The following is a 24,197-nucleotide window of genomic DNA, read 5'->3' as shown; positions in this document are numbered from 1 at the left end:
CCCCCCCCCCCGGGTCACTATATGCCCCCCTGGTCACAATCTGTCCCCCTGTGCTGGCAGACATGCCCCCCCTGGGTCACTATATGCCCCCCTGTGCTGGCAGGCACATGCCCCCCTGGTCACGACATGGCCCCCTGTGCTGCTGGCAGGCACATGCCCCCCCGTGCTGCTGGCAGACGCATGCCCCCCCCATGCTGCTGGCAGACACATGCCCCCCCCATGCTGCTGGCAGACACATGCCCCCCCCATGCTGCTTGCAGATACATGCCCCCCCCATGCTGCTGGCAGACACATGCCCCCCCCGTGCTGCTGCTGGCAGACACATGGCCCCCCCGTGCTGCTGGCAGACACATGCCCCCCCGTGCTGCTGGCAGACACATGCCCCCCCCCCCCGTGCTGCTGGCAGACACATGATAAAATAACAAACACTTAACTCACCTTCCGATGATGGCTCCGTGCTCACAGCTCCTCGGTTGTGCTTCCTGTTTCCCAGGCATCGGATCATGTGACCTGGGCACACAGTGATGTCATCACTGTGCCGATCACATGATTGGATGTCAGCACAGACACAGGAAGCACAACGAGGAGCTGAGCACGGAGCCATCATCGGAAGGTGAGTTAAGTGTTTGTTATTTTATCATGTGCCTGCCAGCAGCACAGGTAGAGGGAAGCATGTGCCTGCCAGCAGCACGGAGGGGCGTATTGCAGTGACTGGGGGACCATATCCATGATGGGAGGGGGGAGATGCAGGCACATGTAATATTCGCTGCTCCCCTGTAAATGAACTCGGGCAGCTTCAGCACCTGAGGTGATGGACAGCAGGAGCAGTGAATATTACATGAGGCTAATGAGCGGGAGCACAGGACCTCCTGCTGTCTCTGCAGCCCGCAGCCAGCCCACCCCAGCCCCCTGACACCACTCCAGGGCTGCTGCCCCTCCTCTATAGCACAGCACACAGATTCGGATTATAAGACGCATCCCCCACTTTCCCCCAAAATTTGGGGGAACAAAAGTGCATCTTATAATCCGAAAAATACGGTAAATGGCCTGAAACATGGTTACCTGAATGGTTCGGTGAATATGGGCAGACACGCACCCCGGCACGCGTTTCGGATCAGAAGTCCTTCGTCTGGGGGGATATATATCTCAAAAAAAAAAAAGGGAACACTAGATTCCAAGTGCGGTGAAATTGCAAAAAAAAAAAGTGCAATCCCATGCCTGTTTTTTTTTTTGCTTTTTTGCTAGCTTCACTAAATGCTAAAACTGACCTGCCATTATGATTCTCCTGGTCATTATGAGTTCATAGACACAAAACATGTCTAGGTTATCTTTTATCTAAGTGGTGAAAAAAAAATTCCAAACTTTGCTAAAAAAAATAAAAAAAAAAAATTGCGCAATTTTCCGTTACCTGTAGCATCTCCATTTTTCGTGATCTGGATCTGACCTCGGACGTACTATCCCTTCCGAGGTCAGAAAGGGTTAAAGAGAGCAATTTGGCTCATTCTTCCTCAATACAGTGAATGCTTTTTTCTGAATCACATTTCTTGCATATTTAGACATAAATCTCAAAGTAGGTGATCAGCGTAGAGCACAAGTTAATTGCAAACCGAGACTTGTTCTGATCGATTAGAGCAATACCACATTTATATAGGTTCTGCTATTTTTGCACACTACTAACTCTTTATGTGGCAGAGCTTGACAATTCGTCTTACAATTTTGAGGGCCCCATATTTTAAATAACAGTAATAAAAGTTATATTTTAACGATTACCTCTACTTTGCTTTTTGACTATAAATTTGATTTGTAGCCCTATACCTTATGCTAAATGGAAGAGGGATGTAGGATTAGTCACTCAGGAGTGGGAGGATATCCTGGAGTCACCAGGAAAGGTATCTATTAATACCACCAAGAAGATCTCAATTACTTCTTATACATACAGCCTATAGAACTCCTAGAATGCTATTTAGAATGGGCATTAGTGCAGATGATTGGTGTCCATGGTGTGGTTAGGAAGGGGTAGATTTAGTCCATACGTTCTGGTCCTATACGGATCTAGCTGGGCTGTGGGTACATTTTGGTAAGCTGATCTCAGGAGTTTTAATACTTCTATTTCTCTAGCTCCCAAGGTATGTGTGCTAGGTTATGTGGAGGTTAGAGGTTTGCCTCCTATACAATTGGCAATAGCTAAAATTCTATATCAAACTAGGGTCTAAGGGGTAACGTTTCTCCTTATGGAGAGTGACATACCAGCTAAAGGGTTGATTGTGACTTGTAGGATCGCTACTTCCAACAGGTGGCGCTATAGAGTTAAGTCCTCTTTCTCAGAAGAGGCAATTTGCATATATCAAACTAGAAAGACTATAGTTAGGCATTGGTTGGCAAACAATGTTCCCTTAATGGAAGAGGTAGTGGGAGGTTTAAACAGTGTTATTCTAATGGAAAAACAGGTCTATATAAAAGCTTAATTTGGCAAACAGTGGGAGGATTGGATTAAATGCTCAAGGATGAGTTGGCCAGAGACCTAATATTTAATTTGTTTCTTCTTTAAGAACAGCATAATAGGCCAGATAGAAAATACAGTCATGGCCAAAAGTATTCACACCCCTGCAATTCTGTCAGATAACACTCAGTTTCTTCCTGAAAATGATTGCAATCACAAATTCTTTGGTATTATAATCTTCATTTAATTTGTCTTAAATGAAAAAACACAAAAGAGAATGAAGCAAAAAGCAAAACATTGATCATTTCACACACAACTCCAAAAACGGGCCAGACAAAAGTATTGGCACCCTCAGCCTAATACTTGGTTGCACAACCTTTAGCCAAAATAACTGCGACAAACCGTTTCCGGTAACCATCAATGAGTTTCTTACAATGCTCTGCTGGAATTTTAGACCATTCTTCTTTGGCAAACTGCTCCAGGTCCCTGATATTTGAAGGGTGCCTTCTCCAAACTGCCATTTTTAGATCTCTCCACAGGTGTTCTATGGGATTCAGGTCTGGACTCATTGCTGGCCACCTTACAAGTCTCCAGTGCTTTCTCTCAAACCATTTTCTAGTGCTTTTTGAAGTGTGTTTTGGGTCATTGTCCTGCTGGAAGACCCATGACCTCTGAGGGAGACCCAGCTTTCTCACTCTGGGCCCTACATTATGCTGCAAAATTTGTTGGTAGTCTTCAGACTTCATAATGCCATGCACACGGTCAAGCAGTCCAGTGTCAGAGGCAGCAAAGCAACCCCAAAACATCAGGGAACCTCCGCCATGTTTGACTGTAGGGACCGTGTTCTTTTCTTTGAATGCCTCTTTTTTTCTCCTGTAAACTCTATGTTGATGCCTTTGCCCAAAAAGCTCTACTTTTGTCTCATCTGACCAGAGAACATTCCTCCAAAACGTTTTAGGCTTTTTCAGGTAAGTTTTGGCAAACTCCAGCCTGGCTTTTTATGTCTCGGGGTAAGAAAAGGGGTCTTCCTGGGTCTCCTACCATACAGTCCCTTTTCATTCAGATGCCGACGGATAGTACGGGTTGACACTGTTGTACCCACGGACTGCAGGGCAGCTTGAACTTGTTTGGATGTTAGTCGAGGTTCTTTATCCAACATCTGCACAATCTTGCGTTGAAATCTCTTGTCAATTTTTCTTTTCCGTCCACATCTAGGGAGGTTAGCCACAGTGCCATGGGCTTTAAACTTCTTGATGACACTGCGCACGGTAGACACAGGAACATTCAGGTCTTCGGAGATGGACTTGTAGCCTTGAGATTGCTCATGCTTCCTCACAATTTGCTTTCCTGTCCTCAGACAGTTCTTTGGTCTTCTTTCTTTTCTCCATGCTCAATGTGGTACACACAAGGACACAGGACAGAGGTTGAGTCAACTTTAATCCATGTCAACTGGCTGCAAGTGTGATTCAGTTATTGCCAACACCTGTTAGGTGCCACAGGTAAGTTACAGGTGCTGTTAATTACACAAATTAGAGAAGCATCACATGATTTTTCGAACAGTGCCAATACTTTTGTCCACCCCCTTTTTTATGTTTGGTGTGGAATTTTATCCAATTTGGCTTTAGGACAATTCTTTTTGTGTTTTTTCATTTAAGACAAATTAAATGAAGATAATAATACCAAAGAAGTCGTAGTTACTCACCAATAACGGTGTTTCTCAGAGCCCATGACAGCATTACCGGAGAGGGGATCCGCCCTTCAGGGACAGGAAACCTACAGGATAAAAGGGCGGTACCTCTCCCCTGCATCAGTTTTGTTTACAGAGCATCGGAAGTCCTCCAGGTTAGTCACAACAACAAAAAATACACAATTTTATCATATTGCTTAACAAGTAAACACCGTGTCTATATGGAAAAACCACTTCACACAAAATAATGTGCTCACCGCACACGTGATGAGGGGGGGGGGGGGGGAATAAGCAGGTGCTGTCATGGGCTCTGAGAAACACCGTTATCGGTGAGTAACTACGACTTTCTCAGTCGCCCATGACAGCACTACCAGAGAGAATTGCAGAGATTATTGCTTAGGGAGGGACTACAGCCTGCAGAACCCTTCTTCCGAAGGTTAGATCAGATGAAGAGTCTAGGTCTAAGCGGTAGTGCCTGAAGAAGGTTGAAGGTGATGACCAGGTGGCCGCCTTACAAATTTGATCAAATTTCGGCCCAAGAGGTCGCCATAGCCCTTGTAGAGTGGGCCTTCAGTCCCTGTGGAATGGCGTTCCAGGTGGATGAGTACGCCAAGGCTATTGCGTCTGTTACCCATCGAGCAATAGTGCCCTTAGAAGCTTTGAGTCCTATCCTGGGCCCCTGGAAGCAGATAAAAAGAGACCCTTCCTTCCTATGCTGCTGGGTGATTTTAAGGTATTGGACTAGACACCTTTTCACATCTAGTGTGTGGAATTTCTCTTCCTTCTTATTTCTAGGGTCTGGACAGAAAGAAGGAAGGATTATTTCCTGAGATCTATGGAATGTTGACGCAACTTTTGGCAAATAGGCAGGGTCTGTTTTTAGTATAACCTTATCGTCCAGGATTTGTGTAAAGGGAGGGTTTGCAGATAGGGCTTGGAGGTCACTTATCCTACGGGCCGATGTCAGGGCTATTAGAAGGGCCGTTTTAAGTGAAAGAATTTTAAGGGGTAGCGATTCTATAGGCTCGAACGGGGATTCTGTTAGAGCTGACAATACTAAGTTCAAATCCCAGGATGGTAATCTACGTATAGTTATGGGTTTAGACCTTGCGGCTGCTCTGACAAACAGTATTACCCAAGGGTTGGCTGCTATGTTTTCACAGTATAATGCTCCTAGAGCTGCTATTTGTACCTTTAAAGGTACTTACTGAAAGGCCTAGGTCTAACCCCTTTTGTAGAAACTCTAATATTTCAGCAACTGGAACCCCATCCTGCAACCTTACCCCAGAGGAGGATAGAAATTTTTTCCAGGTTTTACCGTAAATTTTTGTGGTCACAGGTTTTCTACTTTTCATTAGAGTAGAGTAGATACTAGTTTGTCAGAAAAACCTCTTTCCCTCAAAAGTGACCTCTCAAATTCCACGCTGTCAGATAGAGATTCTCTGACTGAGGGCAGTCCCACACGTCCAGATAATTCCGGTACCGGTAATTATCCGTGTCCGTGCGTTTCTGTGGCACATCAGTGTGGCACACGTGTGCTGCCCGTGTGCCGACTGGGTACCACACGCACCGTGCAGGAGACAGCGCTAGAGATAAGCGCTGTCCCCCCCCGTGGTGCTGAAGCCTCCATTCATATCTTCTCTGCAGCAGCGTTTGCTGTAGAGAAGATATGAATAATCCTTTTTTTTTTTTTCTCGTGTTTAACATAAAGATCCATGTCCCCACCCCCTGTGCGCCCACCTGCTGTTATTAAAATACTCACCCGGCTCCCTCGCTGGCGCTGCTTCCTGTCCTGGCCGCATCTTCTACTGTATGAGCGGTCACGTGGGGCCGCCGATTACAGTCATGAATATGCGGCTCCACCTCCCATAGGGGTGGAGCCACATTTTCATTTCTGTAATGGGCGGCCCCACGTGACCGCATACAGGAGAAGCTGCGGCCAGGACAGGACACTGCGAGGGAGGCGGGTGAATATTTTAATAACAGCGGGCGGGCGCACAGGGGGTGGGGACATGGATCTTTATGTTAAACACGAGAAACAAAAGAAAAAAAAAAAAAGGATTATTCATATCTTCTCTCCAGCAAACGCTGCTGCAGAGAAGATATGAATGGCGGCTTCAGAACCGTGGGGGGGGGCAGCGCTTACTGTAGCGCTGTCTCCTGCATGACACACGGACTGCACACGGACAACGTCCGTGTGCGGTACGTGTTTTACACGGACCCATTGACTTTAATGGGTCCGTGTAATCCGTGCGCTCCCACGAACACTGACATGTCTCCATGTTTGGCACACAGAGACACAGTCCGCAAAAAATCAATGACATCTGCACAGATGCATTGATTTCAATGTGTCTACGTGTGTCAGTGGCTCCGGTACGTGAGGAAACTGTCACCTCACGTACCGGAGCCACTGACGTGTGAAACCGGCCTGAGGGTGGAACACCGGTCCCTGTGCCAGGAGGTCCGGAAGAACCCAGGGATCGGTGATCGATAGCATCCTCAGCCATGAGAACCAGGCTCTCTTGGGCCAGAAGGGGGCTATTAAGATGAGTCTGGATCTGTCCTGCCTGATCTTCCGTAGGACTGCTGGAATGAGAATAGTGGGGGGAAATGCATACGCAAGTGTTTGTGTCCAGGGAATTGTGAATGCATCCACAGCCTGAGGGTTCCCCCTGGAATCTAGGGAGCAGAAAGTTTCCACTTTCCTGTTGCGGGCATTGGCAAAGAGGTCTATCACAGGGATTCCCCATAGATCTGTGATTTTGTTGAAGATACCCTGATTTAAAGACCACTCCCCCTGTTTTAATTGGGTACGGCTCAGGAAGTCCGCTTTCTGGTTTTCTACCCTCTTTATATGTAGGGCCGATAGGGAAAGGAAATTGTTTTGAACCAAGCTGAAAATTTCGGAGGTGGTTTTCCATTAATGTTTGGGATCTGGTTCCCCCCTGGTGGTTTAAGTAAGCTACCACTACTCTGTTGTCCGAGAATACTCAGACATGATGTTCTTGTAGCTCGTCTAGAAAGTACAGTAACGCATGATTTACCGCCCTCAGTTCTTTTTGATTTGAGGAAGACCTGAGCTCCTGATTTGTCCATAACCCCTGAGCGACTCTGTTGTCCAGGTGAGCCCCCCACCCTGTGGGACTTGCGTCTGTGGTAACTATCTGAGACCTCTCTATCACCCAGGGAACCCCTTTTGATAAGTTGCTGGAATTTAACCACCAAGCTAGGGAACGAATAGTAGGCAAACCTAGAGTCATGCGACCCTCTAACCGCCCCCCCAGTAGTTTCTGGTTTCTTAAAACATCCCACTGGAGAGGTCTTGTGTGGAGCTGTGCCCACTGAACTGCTGGGAGACAAGCAGAGAGGGACCCCAGCAATGCAATCGCTTTCCTTAGGGTCATGGTAGGGTTTGCACGTGCTTCCAATACTAAGTGGATTATCTTTTGTTTTTTCTTGTGTGGAAGGTGACACATTTGAGAATTTGAGTCCAAGGTGAGACCCAAAAATTCTTGAACCCTGGTTGGTTCCAGCTTTGACTTTTGGAGGTTCACTAGCCAGCCCAATTTTTTTAGAACGTCTATCACTGTCGCATTGCTGACGGCAGAGTTCGGCCGAGTTGCTCACAATCAGAAAGTCGTCTAGATATGGAATAATCAAGACGTTTTCCTCTCTCAGATGTACCATCATCTCCGCTATCAGCTTTGTGAAGACGTGGGGTGCAATTGATATGCCAAAGGGAAGAGCCCTGTATTGGTATTCCTTTGTCTGTCCTTCCATGACTACCGCCAGTCTGAGGAATTTCTGAGAGGTCTTGTGGATGAGGACGTGATAATTCGCGTCGCTGAGATCTAGAACTATCATAAAACAGTTTGGAAACAGATTTTTTATCGTTGACTTTATTGACTCCATTTTGAATCTGTGTTTTTTTACATAAGTATTCAACTTCCGTAAGTTTATTATGGTCCGGAAGGTTCCGTCTGGTTTGTGAACCAGGAACAAGGGAGAGTAAAATCCCTTCCCCCTCTCCAGAGGGGGGACCTCTTGGATGACAGCTTTGTCTATCAGTTTTACGATTTCTAGTTCTAGGGCTTCTTGTTGTAGAGGAGACAACCTCAGCGGTGTTACTACATAGTTCCGTGGGGGTAAGGATAGAAAATCTATGTGAAGCCCTTCTCGTATCAATTTTAATGTCCAAAGGCTGGTCGAAATCTTCTCCCAGGCCGGGAGGAATTGAGATAATCTCCCTCCCACCCTGGGAAGGAACCCTCTATCCTTCCTTCTCCCGTCATCCCATCGGGTTTGTTCCCTTGGCGGTCTCCTTTTAAAGAATTTTCTATTCCGAAAGGGCCGCTTATTATATGTTGGGGCCAGAACGGGAAAACCCTTTCTTTTTATCACCTGCTTTTTGTAGGATATCGTCCAGAGTCTCTCCAAAAAGAAACTTGCCCTCACATGGGATGGAGCAAAGTTTTTGCTTAGTTTGTAAGTCCCCCGGCCAGCTCTTTAGCCATAAAGTTCTACGCGCTGCATTTGAAAGGGCTGCAGATTTAGACGCTAATTTGATTGAGTCGGCCGAAGAATCTGCCAAAAATGCCGCAGCTCCTCTAATCATAGGGATAGACTCCAAGATTTTATTTCTGGGGGACCCCATCCCTGAGCTGTTTCTCTAGGTTATCAACCCAGATCATTAAAGACCGTGACGTGCAGGCTGCCGCTATGGTAGGCCTTAAGCATCCTCCTGCTGATTCCCAGGCCCCTTTAAGAAAAGTATCTGCTCTCTTATCGAGAGGATCTTTCAGGGTTCCCATGTCCTCGAATGGTAAGGCGAACTTTTTCGAGGCCTTAGCCACCGCAACGTCTAGTTTGGGGGCTTTATCCCATGAGACAGAAGCCTCATCTTCAAAGGGGTATTTTCTTTTAATAGAGGGAACCGATGCGTTTTTCCTTTCCGGTTTCTCCCATTGCTTTTTAATTAATGCTTGTATATTTTCATTAAGGGGGAACACTTTACGCTTTTTCTGGGATAGCCCCCCAAACAATGTCCTGCACAGTTTTATCAGGACAAGGGTCCAGCACCCCCATTGTTGATCTTACCGCTTTAACAAGGCCATCAACCTCATCTAGGGGAAAACAATGGCGACCTCCACTCTCATTATCCGAAGAAGAAAATGAGGAATCTTGCGTATCCGAGTTCTTACTCTCGGAGCTGGAGGGGTCAGAATTCTCAAGGGGAATAGGTTGTCTCCTGCTAGCACTCTTTCCACCTTTAAGGGAGTTAAACACAGTCTCGACCTCCGATTTAATTACAGATCGTAACTCGGAGGCGAAGTTTGGGGTCTCCTCACAGAGGACTCGTTTTATACAGGAGTCACATAGCTTCTTATCCCACGTCTGTGGCAGAGCTTTTTCACATAAAGGGCAGGTTCTATGTTTCATCTTCCCCGTTCTCTTCCTTGCCTAAGGTAAATGGAGAAGGGGAACCCCAATTACAAAAAGTGAACTTTCACGAAAATGACTCACCAAACTGACGCAGCCACAGGTACCGGCTCTGGAGGAAGGGTCAGATCCTGAGATGCATGAACCGTGGGTGGCAGCTGATTTACCACGCTGGAATTTTTACTACTCTGCGTGAAATGGCTACCAGACCGAGAACTCCGGTTGTCTGCAGAAGTTCGCTTTTTCTGGACGTCCGATTTCTGCCGATGGCGTTGCTGCTGCTGTGGTGGCGGCTGGAGCTGCTGATCGCTGTCCTCCATGGTACTACCCTGGAACAGCATGCAGCAAGGAGCCTCCATGTGCATCTTCCATATAAAGGTTGCTTAGACCTTCCCCCTGTGGCTGCTAGATTGAGGAAGCGTCTTTTTTTTTTTTTTTTTCATTACCGCACCACTGCGCATGCAGCCAGCAACCCGGAAATGAAGAACTCCAGTCCCGGGGCAGCACCATCTTGGTGCAGTCAGCCGCAGCGCCCCTGAACCGGAAGCTCTCTTACTACTTCCGGTGCGGCGCCATTTTGGAAATCCGGCGTTCTGTGCGTGGCAGCGCGCTGAAGCCCCTGACTCCTATCCGGAGTGGCGGCTGCGCTTCCCCCCGCTCACACTTACAGACCCATCGGTCGCAGCTGTGGCGGCTTCGGATACCGGACCAGCCGTGGCAGGGGTGTCCCTGCTGCTAGAACCCGGACTGGCCGGCTCCGGATCCTCGTCGGTCGGTCTTCATACAGGTACCGTCCAAGAAGGTTCCCCGTCAGGGACAGGAAACCAAAACTGACGCAGGGGAGAGGTACCGCCCTTTTATCCTGTAGGTTTCCTGTCCCTGAAGGGCGGATCCCCTCTCTCCGGTAGTGCTGTCATGGGCGACTGAGAAATTTGTGTTTGCAATCATTTTCAGGAAGAAACTGAGTATTATCTGACAGAATTGCAGGGGTGTGAATACTTTTGGCCATGACTGTAGTTTATGGGCAGGGCAGTCCACGATGCTTTTGCGATTTGTATTTCAAGGAGGGATGATAGTCTTATGCAAAATCAGAAGGGAAAGGAGAAAGGAGGGCAAGTTTTGAAATCCTGGAGATGTGATATTTTGTTACGTTATATTTTCTGTATCAAACAGACTGTAAGATTGGTTTCTGTGTTAAGTAAAAATGGTTTCGGTTAGAAAAAACAGTTGGCAGGTATGTGCTCCCTTCTGTGACTGCACCTATGTGCTGTGACCCTGTCAAATATTATTTGGGGGGCGAGTCCAAGTAGGACTTTTGCTATTGGGACCATGATTCCATGTAAATCTCCCTGCACAAATAAATTGGGTTCACACTTACAGCTTCCAAATGTAAATGCCACTCCTGGAATCGGCTCCAGACGTTTTCTCTGCTTAATTCATAATAGATTATGAAAAGAATAGCCCATGAAAGAGCTTATGAGATCATTGTCCAATTACTTGTGGTCTCCTTAAAAAGAGGCAGCTACATATTAAAGATATATTAGGATGTGAATACCCTCAAAATGAAGCGGAGAGTCTGTGTATATTGATTATATAACCATCTTTAATATGTTTTGGTAAACCGCTAAAATGACAAAACTTGTGTCACTGTCCAAATATTTCTGGACCTAAAGGTACCTTCACACGAAACGACGCTGCAGCGATAGCGACAACGATGCCGATCGCTTCAGCGTCGCTGTTTGATCGCTGGAGAGCTGTCACACAGACCGCTCTCCAGCGACCAACGATGCCGAGGTCCCCGGGTAAACATCGGGTTGCTAAGCGCAGGGCCGCGCTTAGTAACCCGATGTTTACCCTGGTTACCAGCGTAAAATGTAAAAAAAACAAACAGTACATACTTACATTCGCGTCCCCCGGCGTCCGCTTCCTGCACTGACTGACTGACTGAGCGCCGGCAGCAGCAGGGCACAGCGGTGACGTCACCGCTGTGCTTTCACTTTCACTTTGCGGCGCTCAGTCAGTGTGGGAAGCAGACGCCGGGGGACGCGAAGGTGAGTATGTACTGTTTGTTTTTTTTACATTTTACACTGGTAACCAGGGTAAACATCGGGTTACTAAGCGCGGCCCTGCGCTTAGTAACCCGATGTTTACCCTGGTTACCAGTGTAAAATATCGCTGGTATCGTTGCTTTTGCTGTCAAACACAACGATACACGGCGATCGGACGACCAAATAAAGTTCTGAACTTTATTCAGCGACCAGCGACATCACAGCAGGATCCTGATCGCTGCTGCCTGTCAAACTAAACGATATCGCTAGCCAGGACGCTGCAACGTCACGGATCGCTAGCGATATCGTTACAAAGTCATTTCGTGTGAAGGTACCTTAACTGTATGGTTTAGCACAGAGCTGGACAAAATCCAGCATCAATGGAGATTAGAAAATGCCCAGGCAACTATGTTTTTCTTTTTTCACCTGAATGCACAAAGCAGGATGTGGTCATTGACAGCATCCATGTCTTCCTGCATAAGCAAACAGACTGCTCTTGCAGGGCAGGAAGCACACAGCTGCTGACATTTAATGATAGTGCTGTGTGCTCCTCTTGTATCGATGTTTGTTAGCAGACACCGATGCAGAGAACTACATACAGCAGTCAGCAATAAGGTGCTAAATGTAGCTTTCTGCCTGTAGTATACTACTGTCATTTTACTAGCTCCAAACAGGTTTGGCTCTGCTCACAAAATAGTGAAAGTTTTGCAAACAAATCAATGGGAATGTGAATTTTCTATTAAGCATAATAGTCACCTCGTTCTACCAGTTTCTGGATCCACAACTCTGCGGATAACACTTTGCCGAGCATCCCACTCTTCCTTGGTCATTGGTTTCATTGCTTGAATACGAGATTTTTGTTCATCTGTCAAAACTTATGAACAAACAAAAAATTTGGTGAATGAATCTATTAACACTGAAACAATCTTAAATACTCGTTTGGTTTCCAGAGTCTAGAATTATAGCTTCATTACCTGGACCAGTGCTTTCCATAGACTCCTTCTGCCACAGATCCAGAGAGGGTCCAGGATGGAATTCTTCATTCCTGTCTGGGGTTCCCTGGCATTTCACTTTGATCATATCTTTCTTGCTATGTTTTTTGCTTTTCTTTTTCGCCTTTTTCTTCTTTTTTACCTTTTTATCCCTTTTCTTTTTCTTCTGACTCCCGTTTCCACAGAAGTCTGTTGATTTATCTAAACCGCTTGATGATGAGGATGATGATGACGATGAGCTAGAGGAAGAGGATGTACTAGCCTTCCGTTTTCTTCTTTTCCTCCTCTTTGATGGAGATGATGATGATGATGATGATGAAGACGACGAAGAAGTGCTCACTTTCCTCTTTCTTCGCTTTCCTTTCTCTGAAATAAAAAATAACATTTTATGAGTCAAATGTTAAGGAAAATTGTGTAAGTAAGAGAGTCTTGGCTATCTGGTTCACTGTGCCCATATACCAGAGACCACGTGTGCTTCTAAGGGCCACGCGCTCTACACTCACTAATAAACAATTGACTGGTATTGAGGAGGGTAAGGGGCAATAGATTTCTGTCCAGCACAGGACTGTAATGAGGACTGTGCCCAAGTTGTGCCCTAACTGACTGCATCACTAACCTTTCCTAGAGGTATCAGCATGATACTTGGCATGAGAAGAGCTCTTCCGTTGAGGTGAAATACTGCTGCTGCTCTCTCTATGGCGAGAAGTAGATTTCTTTTTCAGAGATTTATGATGAGACTCTGAACGACTTCTACTGCGAGGTTTCCTTTTTTTATCAACTTTGTCCATGGTGGCTCCTTTGGAAAGGATTTCTGTAAAGCAAATGTAATCTGTTATCAAACTGCCATGCTACCATAAAATGGCAGCAGTTGCACATCAAACTAATCCATTTAAAACCATTAAAATGTCAGTGACCAGAAAATGTCATAAACTGCAGATCTAGTGTGCTCTATTATATTCATTTTAATTTGCTTAACAGTTGTTCCTTGTAATGCATTATACACTAGGAATATCCCAAGAAGCCTTAAAATGATTATGGGTAATAAAAGTTTATTATTTTATATTACTTTGCAAGATACCATAAAATAACCATTCCAGAGGCTTGTCTGTTCAAAATAAATATCTAAATTTCATCCTTAGAGAGCTACTAAGAGCAAAGTATTTCTATCCATTTGGACTCTGCCAATTCATTAGCATTGCAGCTGTAAAGGGGGCAAGGTCACATACTTTTGTTTAGTCATCTACTTCAAGAATATTCTACTGTCCACTTGGGAGGCAACACTGTTTGACAATCAATTTCCCATGCTGTTGTGCAAATGGAATAGACAACAGATGGAAATTATTGGCAATTATCAAGACACACTCAATAAAGGAGTGGTTCTGCAGATGGAGACCACAGACCACATCTCAGTACCAATGCTTTCTGTCTGATGTTTAAGTCACTTTTGAATGTTGGTTGTGCTTTCACACTCGTGGTAGCATGAGACGGACTCTACAACCCACACAAGTAGCTAAGGTAGTGCAGCTCATCCAGGATGGCACATCAATGCAAGCTGTGGCAAGGTTTGCTGTGTCTGTCAGCGTAGTGTCCAGAGGCTGGAGGCGCTACTAGGAGACAAGCCAGTACACCAGGAGATGTGGAGGAGGCCATAGGAGGGCAACAACCCAGCAGCAGGACCGCTACCTCAGCCTTTGTGCAAGGAGGAACAGGACCACTGCCAGAGCCCTGCAAAATGACCTCCAGCAGGCCATAAATGTACATGTCTGCACAAACGGTTAGAAACCGACTCCATGAGGATGGTCTGAGTGCCTGACGTCCACAGATGGGGGTTGTGCTCACTGCCCAACACCGTGCAGGACGCTTGCCATTTGCAACAGAACACCAGGATTGGCAAATTCGCCACTGGTGGCCTGTGCTCTTCACAGATGAAAGCAGGTTCACACTGAGCACATGTGACAGACATGACAGTCTGGAGACACTGTGGAGAGCGATCTGCTGCCTGCAACATCCTTCTGCATGACAGGTTTAGCAGTGGGTCAGAAATGGTGTGGGGTGGCATTTCTTTGGAGGACCGCACAGCCCTCCATGTGCTCACCAGAGGTAGCCTGACTGCCATTAGGTACCGAGATAAGATCTTCAGATCCCTTGTGAAACAATATGCTGGTGCGGTTGGCCCTGGGTTCCTCCTAATGCAGGACAATGCCAAACCTCATGTGGCTGGAGTGTGTCAGCAGTTCCTGCAAGATGACGGCATTGAAGCTATGGACTGGCCCGCACATTCCCCAGACCTGAATCCGATTGAACACATCTGGGACATCCTGTCTCGCACCATCCAACATCACGTTGCACCACAGACTGTCCAGGAGTTGGCAGATGCTTTAGTCCAGGTCTGGGAGGAGATCCCTCAGGAGACTGTCCGCCGCCTCATCGGGAGCTTGTCCAGGCGTTGTAGGGAGGTCATACAGGCACGTGGAGGCCACACACACACTACTGAGCATCATTTCCTTGTCTTGAGGCATTTCCACTGAAGTTAGATCAGCCTGTAACTTCATTTTCCACTTTGATTTTGAGCATCATTCCAACTCCAGACCTCCATGGGATATTCGTTGTGATTTACGTTGAAATCTCTTAGGTTTTATTGTTCTCAACACATTCCACTATGTAATGAATAAAGATTTACAACTGGAATATTTCATTCAGTAATATCTAGGATGTGGGATTTTAGTGTTCCCTTTATGTTTTTGAGCAGTGTAGTTATTTAGCAGATACTTCAATAGTTTTTATTTAAAAAGGAACCTGTCACGTTTTATGATGCCCGAACTATGGGCACCATGAGGATGACTTCTACATTACAAACATCTATGTTTTGACGTTTCAAAGAAAAAAAAAAAACAGGTGAAAGAATGGATGGGGGCAAGGCGACTAGTCCAAAACGTATGTCCTGGCCAGCTTCTCCTTGCCTACTCCCAACTCTACACATACGGGAAGATGTGACAATAAGGAAAACATGCTGACTCAGTGGTTAGTACTGTTGCTTTGCAGCGCTGAGGTCCTGGTTTCAAATCCCACCAAGTACAACATTTGCAAGGAGTTTATATGTTCTCCCCTTGTTTGAGTGAGTTTCCTCTGGGTTCTCGGATTTCCTTCCACACTCCAAGACATAATGACAGAGAATTCAGATTGTGAGCCACGATGGGGATAGTGAGGATAATGCCTATAAAGCGCCTTGGAATATGATGGCGCTATATAAGCATAATAAATAAGTCTGAGCGGGCAGGTAGAAAGTGGTGCCGACATACCTCTTGGACTACCGATAGTTACTTTATCCCTGTTTTGAGCTATGTTTTTCTTGGAAACGTCTCAGCGTCTGAGTAAAACATATCTGCATTACAAACATCTATCTGTCTCCATTTCCTGCTTGCTGTTGTTCAGGCACCCCATGAATCATGTGATAAGTTCCCATTAAAGATAATTATGGCATAATAATTTAATATGCCATAAATGGCTACTCCTAGGGGTACAAATGCTAAAAAAAACCCCTAAACAACCCTCCCCCCAAAAGATGGAAAAAATATATATAAAATCGGTATCTAGTCTAATGGTAATAAAAAAAAAAAAAAGTTGCTGCCCCCATTAATGGTTATGTAACAAGCATGAGCTGCTCTAGAAAGGTCAATTTCCACAACTGTATATCACAGCCCACACAATGGCTGCCATGCCTGGCCTAACACGTCTCATAAATACTTAGAGGAGACTGTAATCCCAGCGCAGTAGCCCTGTGGTCTGCCCAGGCATTGCAGGCTTACCACATGCTGTAGCCCCACGGTCTGCCCGGGCATCGCAGGCTTACCACATGCTGTAGCCCCACGGTCTGCCCGGGCATCGCAGGCTTACCACATGCTGTAGCCCCACGGTCTCCCCGGGCATCGCAGGCTTACCACATGCTGTAGCCCCACGGTCTGCCCGGACATCGCAGGCTTACCACATGCTGTAGCCCCACGGTCTGCCCGGGCATCGCAGGCTTACCACATGCTGTAGCCCCACGGTCTCCCCGGGCATCGCAGGCTTACCACATCCTGTAGCCCAACGGTCTGCCCGGGCATCGCACGCTTACCACATGCTGTAGCCCCACGGTCTGCCCGGGCATCGCAGGCTTACCAGATGCTGTAGCCCCACGGTCTGCCCGGGCATCGCACGCTTACCACATGCTGTAGCCCCACGGTCTGCCCGGGCATCGCAGGCTTACCAGATGCTGTAGCCCCACGGTCTGCCCGGGCATCGCACGCTTACCACATGCTGTAGCCCCACGGTCTGCCCGGGCATCGCAGGCTTACCAGATGCTGTAGCCCCACGGTCTGCCCGGGCATCGCAGGCTTACCAGATGCTGTAGCCCCACGGTCTGCCCGGGCATCGCAGGCTTACCAGATGCTGTAGCCCCACGGTCTGCCCGGGCATCACAGGCTTACCACGTTTGACAATTCGATAGTGTGAATGCAGCCAAGTCTCAGAGGCAACCTATAATAGCCGCTGTCCAGGGCAATGCACTGAGGCACTCGCCTTACAAGATTAGCAGAATCCATTATCACCATGGCAGGCTGTTTTATTCACGTCAGTAATAACTAGGAGCTGGCACTTCACAGCCACAGCAGTAATGGCTGCAGCCTTAGTGCACAGCACATGTCCAGCCTCACCTTCCTCCTCAGGACCTAGAGGTGACAACCTCGGCTCTCATGCTGCTAGCACAGTACGAGTTAGACACGGAGAGTGGGGCGCTCCGTACACGGATCCCCGGTACAATGCATCACGGCTGCAGAGTCCCAGTTACAGAGGGCAGCGCGCATGCGCACTAGTATTTCATCTCTTCAGCGGCAGCGATTTGTTACATTGCAGCAAGACATAGTAATAATGGTCCCCTCACCTGGATGTAAGGGCCAATAACAACAGCGACGCCACTGCGGGGTGTGCACCAGTAACTTCGTGCATTTATTTACCTGACGGACGCTTTGTGCAACACTTTAAAATGTCCCCGGATACATAGGTACTCACTTATAGTTCCGGAAGTCTCCAGTGTGTGAATGTGGGAGTGTACCTGAGAAATGTGACGTTTGTTATATTACAGGGTTGTCCGGCTTCCGAGGACACACAGATGATAGATAGATAGATAGATAGATAGATAGATAGAGATAGATATGCAGAAATCATTAGATACAATGTTGCAATGTGACACGTCACGTTGATATATTGAGTTTAATTAAAAAATTTATTTAACTCAATATATTGCAAAAATCTTTTAGTGATGAGTGAATGTGCTCGGACAAGGTGTTATCTGAGCATGCTCCGGTGCTAAATGAGTGTTTCAGCATGCTCGAAAAATATGTTCTAGTCCCCGCGGCCGCATGTCTCACGACTGTTTGACAGCCGCAACACATCAAACAAGCCATAACTAACAGGCGATCCCTGCATGTCTTGTGGGTGTCATACAGTCGCGAGACATGCGGCCGCGGTGACTCGAACCTATTTTTGAAGTGCGCTGAAGACACTCAGCACCGGAACATGCTCAGATAATGCCTTATCCCAGCATGTTCACTCATCACTAATAGATTTTTGCAATATATTGCGTTAAATAAAATTTGTTAACTAAACAATATATTGACGTGACGTGTCGCATTGCAACATTGTATCTAATGATTTCTCATAGTGTCGATTTGTGACATACAATCTCCTGTGAATGCGACACGTCTTTTAAGATCGCAGCATGTCCGTGTTCCTTGCGGCGACACTGCGCCGATGCAAGGTAAAACACAGGGACCTATGTGTGGGGTGCGGAGATTCCGGATGTGTACAATGAACACATCCGGCATCATCACGTCTACAGAAGGGGGCGGAGCGGGTTTGCCGCTCCGTCCAAACCGCCGCCCATTCTGAAGGTGGACACGTACCCTAAGGCCGGCGTCACACTGGCGTGTTTTACGGACATATGAGAGGCGCAGAAAATACGGATTGCATACGGTACAATGATTCTCTATGGCCCAGCTCCTATCTGCCGTATTTTACTGATCCGTATTATACGGTCTTGTACGGCCGTAGAAAATCGCAGCATGCTGCGTTTGTCAGCGTATTGCGCAAAAAATAATACAATGAAAGTCTATGGGGGTGAGAAAATTACAGATTACACACGGACCATGCGTGTGACTTGCGAGAAATACGCACCGGTGTTCTCTAGAAAAGCCGGCAATTCAGTGCGGTGTACAGTAAAATCACACTGACAGAATAGAATAGGTAGAATAAATGTGTACACATAGAATAGGTATATATATATATATATATATATATATATATATATATATATATATATATATATATATATATATATATATATATATATATATATCAGTGAGACACATACATATATATTTATATTTAATTCAGCGCAAGATAGCATAAAAGCCGGTAATTCAATTGCCGGCTTTTGCTCTCTCCTTCACAAACCCGACAGGATATGAGACATGGTTTACATACAGTAAACCATCTCATATCCCTTCTTTTATTACATATTCCTTTTTACTAATGTAACAAGTGTCTGTGTAAAATTTTGAAGCTTTAGCTATTAACTTAAAGGGTTAAATCCCGGAAAAAATTGGCGTGGGCTCCCGCGCAATTTTCTCCGCCAGAGTGGGAAAGCCAGTGACTCAGGGCAGATATTAACCCCTTAAGCCCCGAGGGTGGTTTGCACGTTAAAGGGAACCTGTCACCCCGTTTTTTCCGTATGAGATAAAAATACTGTTAAATAGGGCCTGAGCTGTGCATTGCAATAGTGTATTTTGTGGACCCCGATTCCCCACCTATGCTGCCGAAATACGTTACCAAAGTAGTCGTTTTCGCCTGTCAATCAGGCTGGTCTGGTCAGATAGGCGTGGTGTCTTCCCCCAGATCTTGCTTAGTTTTCCGTTGGTGGCGTAGTGGTGTGCGCATGTCAAAGGTCCCGAATCCACTGCACAGGGGAGTGAAAAGAGCGTGATGTGCGCTATTTCATTGGTGATCGGTGGGGCGGCCATCTTCCTTTGGCCGCGCGTGCGCAGAAGCGGCGCTCTGCTGGCCGCGGCTTCAGGAAAATGGCCGCGGGATGCCGCGCGTGCGCAGATGGAGATCGCGGTGGCCATTTTCCTGAAGCAGAGATGCGGGACCGCCCCCACCGATCACCAATGAAATAACGGACATCGCGCTCTTTTCACTCCCCTGTGCAGTGGATTCGGGACCTTGGACATGCGCACACCACTACGCCACCAACGGAAAACTAAGCAAGATCTGGGGGAAGACACCACGCCCATCTGACCAGACCAGCCTGATTGACAGGCGAATACGACTACTTTGGTAACGTATTTCGGCAGCATAGGTGGGGAATCGGGGTCCACAAAATACACTATTGCAATGCACAGCTCAGGCCCTATTTAACAGTATTTTTATCTCATACGGAAAAAACGGGGTGACAGGTTCCCTTTAATGACCTGGCCAATTTTTACAATTCTGACCACTGTCCCTTTATGAGGTTATAACTCTGGAACGCTTCAACAGATCTTGGCGATTCTGACATTATTTTCTCATGACATATTGTACTTCATGATAGTGGTAAAATTTATTCGATATAACTTGCGTTTATTTGTGAAAAAAAATGGAAATTTGGCAAAAAAATTTTAATTTTCCAACTTTGAATTTTTATGCCCTTAAATCACAGAGATATGTCACGCAAAATACTTAAGTAACATTTCCCACATGTCTACTTTACATCAGCACAATTTTGGAACCAACATTTTTTTTTTTAGGAAGTTTTAAGGGTTAAAAGTTGGCCAGCAATTTCTCATTTTTACAACACCATTTTTTTTTTAGGGACCACATCTCATTTGAAGTCATTTTGAGGGGTCTATATGATAGAAAATACCCAAGTGTGACACCATTCTAAAAACTGCACCCCTCAAGGTGCTGAAAACCACATTCAATAAGTTTATTAACCCTTCAGGTGTTTCACAGGAATTTTTGGAATGTTTAAATATAAATGAACATTTAACTTTTTTTCACACAAAATTTATTTCAGCTCCAATTTGTTTTATTTTAGCAAGGGTAACAGGAGAAAATGGACACCAAAAGTTGTTGTACAATTTGTCCTGAGTACGCTGATACCCCATATGTGGGGGTAAACCACTGTTTGGGCACATAGCAGAGCTCGGAAGGGAAGGAGCGCCATTTTACTTTTCAATGCAAAATTGACTGGAATTAAGATGGGACGCCATGTTGCGTTTGGAGAGCCCCTGATGTGCCTAAACATTGAAACCCCCCACAAGTGACACCATTTTGGAAAGTAGACCCCTTAAGGAACTTATCTAGATGTGTGGTGAGCCCTTTGACCCAACAAGTGCTTCACAGAAGTTTATAATGCAGAGCATTAAAAATAAAAAATCATATTTTTTCACAAAAATGATCTTTTTGCCCCCAATTTTTTATTTTCCCAAGGGTAAGAGAAGAAATTAGACCACAAAAGTTGTGCAATTTGTCCTGAGAACGACGATACCCCATATGTGGGGGTAAACCACTGTTTGGGCACATAGCAGAGCTCGGAAGGGAAGGAGCGCCAATTTACTTTTCAATGCAAAATTGACTGGAATTAAGATGGGACGCCATGTTGCGTTTGGAGAGCCCCTGATGTGCCTAAACATTGAAACCCCCCACAAATGACACCATTTTGGAAAGTAGACCCCCTAAGGAACTTATCTAGATGTGTTTTGAGAGCTTTGAACCCCCAAGTGTTTCACTACAGTTTATAACGCAGAGCCATGCAAATAAAAATTCTTTTTTTTTTTCACAAAAATGATTTATTAGCCCCCAGTTTTGTATTTTCCCAAGGGTAACAGGAGAAATTGGACCACAAAAGTTGTTGTCCAATTTTTCCTGAGTATGCTGATACCTGATATGTGGGGGGAACCACTGTTTGGGCGCACGGGAGAGCTTGGAAGGGAAGGAGCACTGTTTTACTTTTTCAACGCAGAATTGGCTCGAATTGAGATCAGACGCCATGTCGCGTTTGGAGAGCCCCTGATGTGCCTGAACAGTGGAAACTCCCCAATTCTACCTGAAACCCTAATGCAAACACACCCCTAACCCTAATCCCAACGGTAACCCTAACCACACCCCTAACCCTGACACACCCCTAACCCTAATCCCAACCGTAAATGTAATCCAAACCCTTACCCTAACTTTAGCCCCAACCCTAACCGTAACTTTAGCCCCAACCCTAACCCTAACTTTAGCCCCAACCCTAACCCTAACTTTAGCTCCAACCCTAGCCCAACCCTAACCCTAGCCCTAACCCTAGCCCTAATCCTAATGGGAAAATGGAAATAAATACATTTTTTTTATTTTATTATTTTTCCCTAACTAAGGGGGTGATGAAGGGGGGTTTGATCTACTTTTATAGCGTTTTTTATAGCGGATTTTTATGATTGGCAGCCGTCACACACTAAAAGACGCTTTTTATAGCAAAAAAGTTTTTGCGTCTCCACATTTTGAGACCTATAATTTTTCCATATTTTGGTCCACAGAGTCATGTGAGGTCTTGTTTTTTGCGGGACAAGATGACGTTTTTATTCGTAACATTTTCGGGCACATGACATTTTTTGATCGCTTTTTATTCCGATTTTTGTGAGGCAGAATGACCAAAAACCAGCTATTCATGAATTTCTTTTGGGGGAGGCGTTTATACCGTTCCACGTTTGGTAAAATTGATAAAGCAGTTTTATTCGTCGGGTCAGTACGATTACAGCGATATCTCATTTATATCATTTTTTTATGTTTTGTCGTTTTTATACGATAAAAGCTATTTTATAGAAAAAATAATTCTTTTGGCATCGCTTTATTCTGAAGACTATAACTTTTTTAATTTTTTGCTTATGATGCTGTATGGCGGCTTGTTTTTTGCGGGACAAGATGACGTTTTCAGCGGTACCATGGTTATTTCTATCCATCTTTTTGATCGCGTGTTATTCCACTTTTTGTTCAGCGGTATGATAATAAAGCGTTGTTTTTTGGCTCGGTTTTTTTTTTTTTTTTCTTATGGTGTTCACTGAAGGGGTTAACTAGTGGGACAGTTTTATAGGTTGGGTCGTTACGGATGCGGCGATACTAAATATGTGTACTTTTATTGTTTTTTTTTTTATTTAGATAAAGAAATGTATTTATGGGAATAATATTTTTTTTTTCTTTATTTAGGAATTTTTTTTTTTTTTCTACACATGTGGAATTTTTTTTTTTTAACTTTTTTACTTTGTCCCAGGGGGGACATCACAGATCAGCGATCTGACTGACAGCGCTGCAGGCATACCAGCGCCTGCACTGGACCCGGAAGTAATCCCTGCAGGACCCGGATGCAGCCCCGCGGCCATTTTGGATCCGGGGCCTGCAGGGTAGGAGATAAAAGATGCAGGGAAGCCCGCAGGGAGCCCCCTCCCTGCGCGATGCTTCCCTATACCGCCGGAACACTGCGATCATGTTTGATCGCAGTGTGCCAGGGGTTAATGTGCCGGGGCAGTCCGTGACCGCTCCTGGCACATAGTGCCGGATGTCAGCTGCGATAGTCAGCTGACACCCAGCCGCGATCGGCCGCGCTCCCCCCGTGAGCGCGGCCGATCGCATATGACGTACTATCCCGTCGGTGGGAATTAAGGCCCACCCCACCTCAACGGGATAGTACGTCATATGGGATTAAGGGGTTAATAGCCGAGAGGGACCATGGTTATAGGACCCCCCTGGCTAAAAACATCTGCCCCCAGAAGAGGCACATCTGGAAGATGCGCCTATTCTGGCACTTAGCCTCTCTTCCCACTCCCGTGTAGCGTTGGGATTTGGGGTAATGAAGGGTTAATGTCACCTTGCTATTGTAAGGTGACATTAAGCCAGGTTAATAATGGAGAGGCGTCAATTATGACACCTATCCATTATTAATCCAATAGTACGAAATGGTTAATAAAACACACACACATTATTACAAAGTACTTTAATGAAATAAAGACACAGGGAGTTTTAATATTTTATTAGACTCTTAATCCACCTGAAGACCCTCGTTCTGTAAAAAAGGAAAAATAAAAAAACAACAATATCCCATACCTTCCGTCATTCTGGCAGTCCCACGATGTAAATCCATCTGAAGGGGTTAAATCATTTTACACCCAGGAGCTCTGCTAATGGAGTGCTTGTGGCTGTAAAACCCCGGGGAAATCCCGTGGGAAAAATTCCCAGGCTCGAGTTCATATGAGTTCATCGCGACTCAAGGTAACTACAGGACATTCCCCTGCATTCCAGTCATTCACCAAGTTTTACAGACAGGAGCAACTGCATTAGCAGAGCTCCTGGGTGTAAAATGATTTAACCCCTTCAGATGGATTTACATCGTGGGACGTGACCTGAACGACAGAAGGTATGGGATATTGTTGTTTTTTTATTTTTCCTTTTTTACAGGGTCTTCAGGTCGATTAACAGTTTAATAAAATATTAAAACACCCTGTGCCTTTATTTCATTAAAGTACTTTGTAATAATGTGTGTGTTT

The 24,197-nt window shown here is 45.7% G+C and overlaps 1 protein-coding gene across 5 annotated transcripts in view; it reads right to left on the bottom strand.

The window, feature by feature from the left end:
- ARL6IP4 (ARF like GTPase 6 interacting protein 4) overlaps positions 1-17,655 on the bottom strand; it is a 30,970-nt gene extending 13,315 nt beyond the window's left edge. The window contains exons 1-5 of one of the 5 annotated variants that reach the window (XM_077293183.1): positions 17,298-17,433; positions 13,223-13,417; positions 12,589-12,972; positions 12,371-12,488; positions 1,066-1,145 (exon numbers count right to left, since the gene is read on the bottom strand). In XM_077293183.1, the coding sequence (XP_077149298.1) occupies positions 1,115-1,145; positions 12,371-12,488; positions 12,589-12,972; positions 13,223-13,394 (705 nt within the window). In that variant the 5' untranslated portion in view covers positions 13,395-13,417; positions 17,298-17,433 and the 3' untranslated portion in view covers positions 1,066-1,114. Of the gene's footprint in view, positions 1-1,065; positions 1,146-12,370; positions 12,489-12,588; positions 12,973-13,222; positions 13,418-17,297; positions 17,463-17,524 lie in introns of those variants that run through there. The other 4 variants (XM_077293182.1, XM_077293179.1, XM_077293181.1 and 1 more) reach the window with 4 other exon arrangements.
- Positions 17,656-24,197: the final 6,542 nt, after the last annotated feature.

Source organism: Ranitomeya variabilis, chromosome 1 (assembly GCF_051348905.1).
Source record: "Ranitomeya variabilis isolate aRanVar5 chromosome 1, aRanVar5.hap1, whole genome shotgun sequence".
NCBI classification, from domain to species: Eukaryota; Metazoa; Chordata; class Amphibia; order Anura; family Dendrobatidae; genus Ranitomeya; species Ranitomeya variabilis.
This window is presented reverse-complemented; position numbering and strand designations above follow the sequence as displayed.